General features: G+C 40.0%; 2 protein-coding genes across 4 annotated transcripts in view; one reads left to right on the forward strand and one right to left on the reverse strand.

The window, feature by feature from the left end:
• LOC141994255 (fibronectin type-III domain-containing protein 3A-like) overlaps nucleotides 1–3,942 on the forward strand; it is an 86,892-nt gene extending 82,950 nt beyond the window's left edge. For all 3 annotated transcript variants that reach the window (XM_074964481.1, XM_074964482.1, XM_074964483.1), the window contains exon 26: nucleotides 1,381–3,942. In XM_074964481.1, the coding sequence (XP_074820582.1) occupies nucleotides 1,381–1,695 (315 nt within the window). In that variant the 3' untranslated portion in view covers nucleotides 1,696–3,942. The remainder of the gene's footprint in view (nucleotides 1–1,380) is intronic.
• Nucleotides 3,943–5,941: 1,999 nt separating this feature from the next.
• Nucleotides 5,942–8,710, reverse strand: LOC141993231 (growth hormone secretagogue receptor type 1-like). The gene is made up of 2 exons (XM_074962658.1): nucleotides 7,954–8,710; nucleotides 5,942–6,234 (listed from the first exon to the last, which is right to left on the reverse strand). The coding sequence occupies exons 1-2, from the start codon at nucleotides 8,708–8,710 to the stop codon at nucleotides 5,942–5,944; spliced, it is 1,050 nt and encodes a 349-aa protein (XP_074818759.1).
• Nucleotides 8,711–8,940: the final 230 nt, after the last annotated feature.

The raw sequence follows: 8,940 nt of genomic DNA on the forward strand, positions 1-8,940 counted from the left end.
AATAAATTTGAATCCCTTACTCTAATTTGTAAATTTTTAATGAGACCATAAGAGGCACAGAATTAAAGCAGTGTATTAACCTAGGAGGTTAGACAGAAATGATACGGGTTTTTTTTCCCAGAGGGAGGGGGTGGAACTTGGCGAGCTCTGTTTACACAGTTGTGAACATAGTGGTTTGTAAGTACCAATTCTGAAATGACAAACGTAAGACTCTCTTGGTTTTTAGACTTGCCCAACCCTCTTGTGCACACTTTCTTGACCACTACTAAAACCAGTCTCTATAAACCATCCTCCCTCCCTCAGTATGGATTTTTAACCTGGAAAAGTCTGCGTTGCCATTTTATTTTTAAACAAACTTCCTCAAACTATTAAACGGTTGTGAACAGTTTTAACGATTACAACTGGGGCAGCTCGGCCTCAAAAGGATCTTTCCAATTTTTATGCATATCTTCATGTATCACTGTCATGCACAGAGCTTTATGATAGTAGTAGTGACACTGTGGTAAATGTTGAATGCCTTATGTCACTGAAAACCTCAAATAGGTTTTGAACAGGGTAATTTTCAAAAAGCTAGAATTGTTTCTGCTCCATCTCACATATAAAGAACCTCCTATCAACCTGAGTGTACCACCATGCACAGGAGCAGCCTCATTATTTGGGGTAAGGTTAATGAGATTCTTTAGCATACGTGCCAATCTTAACAGGCCCTTCACAAATCTGGCCTCCCTCCTTATCCCAGTATAAACCGGCTGGCTCTCACTCCTTACCCGTCTGTCCACTTTTTCTGCAAACAACTTTGTGCTTTCTTGTACTCTATCCCTTAGGTAGGAGCACTCTGTCAGCACTGATTTATAAAGCCACTGCCATAATCTCCTCCCAAACCCCACTTGTACTATGAAATGAGTCAAATAGTAGAGGCAAGATTGAAGAACAGTTGGGGATTTGATGTTTATGTGGGAGAGGGATAACTGTGTTTTATCCCCCTACCTATCCCCAGCACTTCATTGTAAATTGTAAACTCTGGGACAGGTGCTGTCTTCGTTTAGGATGGTCCTAGTGCACTGTCGGCACTACCTGTGGTGGTGGTTTTTTCAGAGGCCAGGCTTGCAGGGTCAGCAAATAATTTGTCATCTTTAGGGGAACATCGGTGGCAAGTTTTCACTCCTAGTTCTTTCTCACATTTTAAAGACTGTTTGCTAGGAAACACTTTAGAAATAAAAGCAGAGATTCTTTTATTTCTGAAGCCCTCAAATTGGATGCGTGGGGAGGGCTTCCCAGACCCTTGCAGGCCTGCTCTGGTTGCACTGAATATTGTGTCTATTGCTAGGTACTGGGAAAGTGAAATAGATGAGCAATTTGTTTGCTCTCTTTATTATTTAGGTATACAAGGGATCAGAGACTTCATTCCGTTTCACAAACTTTCAGACAAACTGTGAATATCGGTTCAGAGTCTGTGCTGGACGCCAGTTTCAAGATTCTACTGGATTACAAGAACTGTATGGACCTTATAGTCCCAGTACAGTATTCTCATCTCAAAAACAAGAGTTGGTTCCCCAGTGTACTGATTCTACAGCTAAATTTGCAAAGATTAAGAAGACATTAAGTGATGAGCAGTTTGCTTTTCTTCTTCTTGTGGGATTTGCAATGGTTGCTATTTTGTTTGCTTTTGTTATTCAGTACTTTGTAATCAAGTAGATTGTTTAAAGCCTAGTCATTGTTCAGCTTTTTATGACAGTTATTCTGGGTATTTATGTTGGTTAATTCTAAATAACATCCTAGCTGGAAATGATTGTATAAGACATACACACGTTTCCATCTTTGCTGCTGACTGACGTTGAGGCTGGGTTGGCAGAACCTTTCCAAATAAAGAACACACAACTGCCATAGAAGGGGTAATCCTGGGTCCTCTGTAATCAGGGTTAGCTGTTAATAAAACAGCAAAAAACTGCCTTACCACACTGTCTCTCACTATCAAAGCATAGGCCCTTTGGCCAGTTAGAGAAAAGGCGTTATATAAAGTCTTTTTGAAGTGCAACTAAGCAAGTGGTAGTGGATCAGCAACTTTTAATCAAGTATTGTTATAGTTTGGTATACATGAAATACAGCAGCAAAAATGCTTGAGCTTAGAACAGTACTGTACTGCAGAACATTGCTAGAGCAAACCACATTTAATATACTGTAGAAGGAAAACAAAATATGATATTGCTACTTTACAGTTATTTTAATGTTTGGGGTTCAAGAATTAATATTTCAAGCGTTAAAGTAGAGGTGCCAGCATTTTGAGAATTGTAATTAAAAATGCTAGAGGGATGTAATGTACATACAGAGTGACTGAATGTATTTGTATGTAATATTGCAAATTGGTCCTCTTTTGTACTTTATGTTTCTGAATGAAATGCTTTCAGCAGTTGGTAAACAACTGTTGGCCCAATCCACATTTTCATTCTCAGTGCCTGAGAGAACAGTAATTTCCTGTGCGTCTGATTAAATCTTTTCAGCATTTTCAGAGAAGGCACAGATTTTGTCTTTAAGGAGAAAGAGTGCATTTATGATAAATGTTTCACTATTGGCTCAAACTGAGCAAATGTTTTTGTACTATTCTTAACCTAAAAATAAAAAGGTTCAGACTGCTTTTGGATGCTCTTCTATCCTTATCTGAATTATCAAACTATACATGAAATATTTTTAGGCAACATTTATACAATGTTTTCAATTAATTGCTATCACAGTGGTGGCAGTTCACATTCCATTGTGGCGGTGGTGAGAATTTTCAGTTTGCTATGAAACTTTTCCAAAACTTGTCATGCGTGTCTTGACACTGTTTTGAGGAATATTTTTGGTGGTTACTATGCACTACATATGACTGTTCCTTGTCAAACATATTCTTTAGGTATCTGAAGAGAAGTCTGACAGCTATTTTCTTTACGTCAACTGTTTTGCAAGCTGGAAACCACAAATTTAGACATTTGTTTCAGAATGGGTCGTCTTAATAATTTTGGCATTAAAAGAACATGTCATAGAATGTTACAGATTTAACGTACTTTGCAAATGCTACAGCTACCTTTCATGTACATCGGGGCAGTGCACTTGCATGTGGGATAGTACTGTTGGGTACAAGCTAATTCTTTCAAAGAATAAAACATCTTAAGGATGTTTCTCCTATGGCTGTTAATAAGTTAGTTTGAGGCATTGTGTTGCATTTCAAATGTGGAAATCCTAAATTATGACATAGTATCAGTTAATATTCTTAAAAGTAGGTCTGTGGTGCAATCTGAAATTAACCTTTTCAAAAATGTACTCTTCATTTTGTACTCTATTTATTTTGATTAAAAAATCCTGGAAAACGTATGTCTGAATGTATTGTTCTACTTGTAGCAGAACTTTAACTTAATCATTTATATCATGGGAGTCTCTCTTCAGTGTTGGAAAGAGTTTTATACAGATATTAGTGTCTTTAGTTTGCCGAAGTTTACAAATATGCCTTCATTTCCTTTCATATTTTACTTTTAGAAAACAATAGACTGCCTTCAGCACATTTCTTTTGCCAAGGGATTTTTTCTTTAACTCTTAGACAAACAGAGCAAATCATTTAGTGACTTATTTGGCAATAGCATTTCTGATATATTTTTAAAATAATAAAGTAGGCTTTCAGAATAAATATTAACCGAAATCATGATTTCCTAGAAAATTAAAATAAAATGCTTCTGAATTGCCACAAAATGTTCATATTTCCAGGAAATATACTGGAAAGTATAGTGTAATGTAGATTTTATATTGACGGTTATACATTCCAGATTGATGTACCCTAGTGGCATTAACAGATTAGGTATCTTCATTTTTCTTGCATTGTAATTTTGAGATATTTCAAACTTATGTTAAAGCTGCATTGTATTACTAAATTGTAACTATGAAATAGATAATATATTTAATACAGCCAATAAAAATACAAATTTTCAAATTTGATATATGTATTTGTGTGTTTGTGAAGAAGAAAATAACTTCCTTTTGGGACAGTCCTGTCATCCGTGTAGTATGTAGTTTAGGATGAAGGAAACAGCAACACGGAATTAGGTTGCTTTATAGCATTAGTGAGGCTATATCATCTTAAACCTACAGATGAGAAAGGTGCTCAGGAAGTTCCAAGATGAAACGTGTGTGCTTCCAAAGGTGCTATCTCCATGTGGGAGGAGGTTTGTGGAGGGGATGTAGTTCTCCCACAGCACAGATTTCCCAAGTTCCCTAGGCAACAACCAGACCTTCTGTGCTGCTCACCATGCCCTCCTCTATTGCTCTAGTAGGGATTGTGCTGCCATTTGTTCCCCTCCCTTCTTCCAGTGCAGTGGAAAGAGCGGGACTCCAGTAGTTAATTCCAATCGGTTCGTTTACTCCAGGGAATCCATCTAAAGGAAACTCACTGAAATCGTGTAGATCAGCTGTTCCCTGGCTTGGCCCAGCCACGATATGTCCAGGAAGGGAGACTGGATTATACCAGATTGCCTCACTTCCTTTCCCTCAAACTATTTTTGGCCCAATTGCAATGGAATTTCCACTGCTTTGATTTCAGTGTTCCATCCAGTGGAGAATACAGCCTTAAAGAATTAGCCCTCCACCCGTTTTCCTATGCAAGGTTACAGGACATGCATGAAGGACAAAAAATAAACCTTACAATCTACTAATGAAATGAGTGAACTTGGGGATGCTGTTCTGTTTGCTATAAGCCAATGGAGACCATCCTTTGGAACCACTGTGTACTAGTCTTCATAACGCCATTTCTAGTTATTCAGATGAGAAGAAGCATGTATGACTGACGGTGGTGATTGAAAATGGTCTCATTGAAATCAACATTTTGAAAAGGAAAGCGGCATTGAGCGATGTGATCTAGCACAACTCCGGTGGTGTGTGAAGTGACACGGCCTGTTTTTCCCTGGTAGGTTGTTGTGCTCTGTGTCACAACAACACAAACAACTTCTCGTGAAATGGTGACAGAGCAACAAAGGCAGGATTGCTTGATTGCTTTGACATAACCCTGATTTCCACCAGGGAAAATGATGCTTGAAATAGACTCCATCCTCTCTGTACCCATCAAAGTCCTTTGCCTTTAATGCAAGTGCAGTAATTTGGCTGTCCAAACAGTATAATTTCATTAGCCCCCACTTGAGGATGGCCTTGAGGTTAAGGAACTGGTGCGAGACTTGGGTTCCATCCCTATCTGTCACAAACTTCTTGTGGAAGTTGAGCAAGCAACTTTCTCTCTCTCCCCCCTTCCCCAATCTGCAGCTTACTTTCTTGCTTCCCTTTGTCAGCCTTTGTAATGGACATGCACCTTTCACAATCACAACAGCTTCATATTTTTCTTTCCCTTTAAGTTTTTCCCAGTTATTAAATATATTAAAATGAAGAGAACAAAGGTAGTTTCATTCAATCCAGCTGGTCTGTTTTGATTAGTTTTCATACATCAAACAAATACTAAGAACTTGAATGAGGGTGTTGAATAGATTCTGTATCAGCCATAAGCAAAAGCTGTGATCTTGTAGGGCTTGGGACAAATCCACTGGCGGATGACCGCTTTGTGGCTTGTTGGAAGTGCACAGAGATACATTGCAAGGCAATTGACTGAAGCCATTGGCACTCAGAGTGTTGAGTCACTACTGGCTTCTGCATATGGTTTTGACTTGATCCTGACACTGCTAAAACTTCATAAACATTGCAGGAAATACTAGTGACGTCACCCTGAAGCAGAAGGAGTGACAATGGTTAAGGGAGAATTTTGTGCACACAGATGGAAGCAGCAAACTTTTTCCATCCCGAGAGATTAAAATCCCCCCTTCACCCACAACATGCCCATGTGCCATGGCTTGATATTAACACACAGTTCACAAGCACAGTGGACGGCTGTAATCTAGCTGTACAGGACACTGTATTTAAGTCAGAGCTGAACTGTTTACATGACAGAACTGACTTCTGTACCTTCAAGAGAAGTCCTTTCGCTCCTTGTCAAGTTTCTGGATTGCCAGACTTGACTGTAGTTCAGGATTCTGCTCATTGCTTTTCTGTGTTTTTGTGACATGACATTGTAAAGTATTGGGTTTATAGATGCTCCAAGGTAAAAGAGAAGCATGGCGATGAGATTGAAGTACTGAGTGATGTCATACAGGATGGTTTTGGTCTGGGAAAAGAGGATTCGGCCGATGTGGAATGGTAGCCAGCACAGCACGAAGGCCAGGACCACTACTGCTGAAAAGGAAGGGAATATATTTTAGTACAGTAATTTTGAAGCACTGTTTGTTCTGTCTCTTTAAACTACATTGTGGCTGAGACCTCAGACTACTACGCTGAATATGGCATGTACTGTAACATGCTACCACCTGACTTGTGCAGCCATTTTTGCTTCATGTTGGCAGGTAGATATAAGCATTGGGGATTTGTTTGCCTGCTGCAGTGTTCAGGTAAAAGACCCTTTAAATGTATGTAGTACAGTGACAAGAAAGGAACAAAACCAGGCTAGGTTACAGCAGCATCGGTACTTCAGCATTATTTCTTGCTGTTACATTGTTATCCTGAAATCTGCCTCACTTGTCAGTGAAATATTTACCAGGGAAGTGGGGCAGGGTCGGCAGTTGGGAAGTGAGTGGGATCAGAAGAGGAACAAAGTGGTTGGGCCCAAACAGAAGGGGATGGTGAGGAGATGGAAAAGAGGAGTGAAAGAAATCTGGGAGATGAATGGAACAATAAAAAAGATGCAGAGGAAGAAGTGGGGAGAGGGAAAGACGGGGAAGGAAAACACTGAAAAAGAGGACAGAAATTATTAGAAGCCATAATAGACAGGGAAACAAAAGTTGGGGACAATAACAGTTGATGGAAGGGGAAAATGCACAGCTCTGAAGTTAGTACATTTTACTGCATGGATCCATGGTCCTGCATTTCCCTGTGTGTTTCCTGCAGAAAGTGGGGGAGCTGAAAAGAGGCAAGATTCCACTTTGAGCTCTGGAAAAGGACGCAATTTTGGGGCCATTCACAGCTACTGGGGGATGATAGAGGATCTGTGAACAGACTGAGGCCAGGGCCATCAATGCTTTTGCCTCCACTGTGAGCACAGAGAGTTGGTATCTGCACCCACTGAATTTTGCTGACAGCAACAAGCAGTGGCTATTTTGCTCACCTGAGCTGAATGAACTGGCTCAGTGAAGCATTAAATGTTGTTAACCCAAATAAATCCTTTGTTTTATCAAATCGTGATAACTGCTTGTTGTGTCTGGGGATTGAACCAAAGACCTTCAGAGCTTCAAGAATGAGTCACTACAGCTGGAACTAAAGTAGTAAATGCTGCTGTGGGTTCAGACACTTAGCCCCTGTCCCTGAGCCACAGAGGGTAACACACCACATGCTGACCAGTGGGTTCTGTAATGAGTCTACTAAAATGTTAAACATGATTTAAGTGGAAATAAAGCCAATGTTTAACTAGGCCTGGACACATGATTTTGCTTAGATTGTGGCCCAAAGTTTAATTGCTAAAACACATGAAACTTTCCATGGGAGACGTGAGAGTGGCTGGCTTGAAAAAGTACCAGTCAGACCATGACTGCTGAGCACAGGCCCCTCTTGACACACACAAATCAAGGTTGATCAGATTTGCCTTTTAAAAAAAAGGAAAAAAAAAAAAAGTCTCAGCCACATCCTACGTTTCTTTTTGCTGCTATTCTGACTTTGCATCAGTCCAGAGCAAACGATGAGCTCAACTGTTCCTACGACCAACCTGCACACACTTCAAATTGGGGCCCCGTATCTCAGTAAAACCCAGGAACGTGACTAAATGAAGTACAATGTACTAACCTTACATCTGTAAGGGCCTTTCCTTTCCTTTTGTCTCACCTCCCCCTTTCTACCTTTAATTTGTGTCTGGCCTAGTGCTATATAAATGCAGATGTTTAGTCTGGTCTCAAGCCAGATCCTTACCTAGCATTTTGACAGTTTGTTTGTGGTACTTTTCTCTGCTTGCGGCCTGAGGTCCTCTCAGCTTGTGTCTGGTTCGCCAAAGCTTTCCACAGATGAGTCCATACAGTAGAGTCAGGCAAAGCACCGGTAGGAAGAAATACATGGTTGAGACCCAAGTCATTGTTTCTAAGAGCCCTGTGCGGGCTGAGTGTTCTATGTAATTGCACTCCTTGGCTTCATCAGGCAGGCTTCCATTGCGGTGTTCCACGCCAAACAGGAACAGAATTGGGCTGGCTGTCAGGAGAGCCCATGCCCATAAAGAAAGGATGACCCTTTTCACCCTGCATTTAGTGATGGTGGTTTTGGCTTTCAAGGGAAAGCATATTGCAAAATACCGCTCAACACTCACAGTGGTGATGTGCAAGATGGTGCAGTATGTGCAGGTTTCACTGAGGTAAAATAAAAATTTGCAGAGAAAGTCCCCAAATATGTATGGTTTGTATTTCCAAATCCTGTACAAATCAGAAGGCAGACCAAGGAAAATCAGAATGTCCGACAACGCCATGCTGGATAAATACATGTTAACTGTAGTCCTCATTTCCTTGTATCTTTTGAAAATTAATAGTGTTAGCAAATTCCCAGCGATACCCAAGAAAAACAAGATGCTGGAAATTATAGTCACAGGCACCAGGATATGAATGTCAAATAAAGAAAAAGACTGCTCTTCATAGTAGTCTGTGTCATTTTGGAAATAGCTGTAATTTGAGAAGGAATCCATGTCGGGTCTCAAAAGAAATGGTAGGGTTGGCTGCAGATCATTTGCTATCATGAGAGTGATATCAGGCGTGTCATCTCCTTTAAAGATCAATTTTGAAACAAAAACTCAAAATAATCTTCAAAATATTGGTTGGATATAACTAAATATGGAAATAGCCACTGGTCTGTTGCAAGAGAGAGGCTATTGCTTACTATACCAAACATTTGGGAATTTAAACAAAAAATTGAAAA

The sequence above is a fragment of the Natator depressus genome, chromosome 9, assembly GCF_965152275.1.
Source record: "Natator depressus isolate rNatDep1 chromosome 9, rNatDep2.hap1, whole genome shotgun sequence".
Lineage (NCBI taxonomy): Eukaryota > Metazoa > Chordata > Testudines > Cheloniidae > Natator > Natator depressus.

Excerpts from the sequence above, each read along its gene's own strand:
- LOC141993231 (XM_074962658.1), bottom strand. The coding sequence starts at position 8,710 with ATGGATTCCTTCTCAAATTACAGCTATTTCCAAAATGACACAGACTAC. Across the intron at positions 6,235-7,953 it reads ACAAACTGTCAAAATGCTAG|CAGTAGTGGTCCTGGCCTTC; the intron begins GTAAGGATCTGG and ends CTTCCTTTTCAG.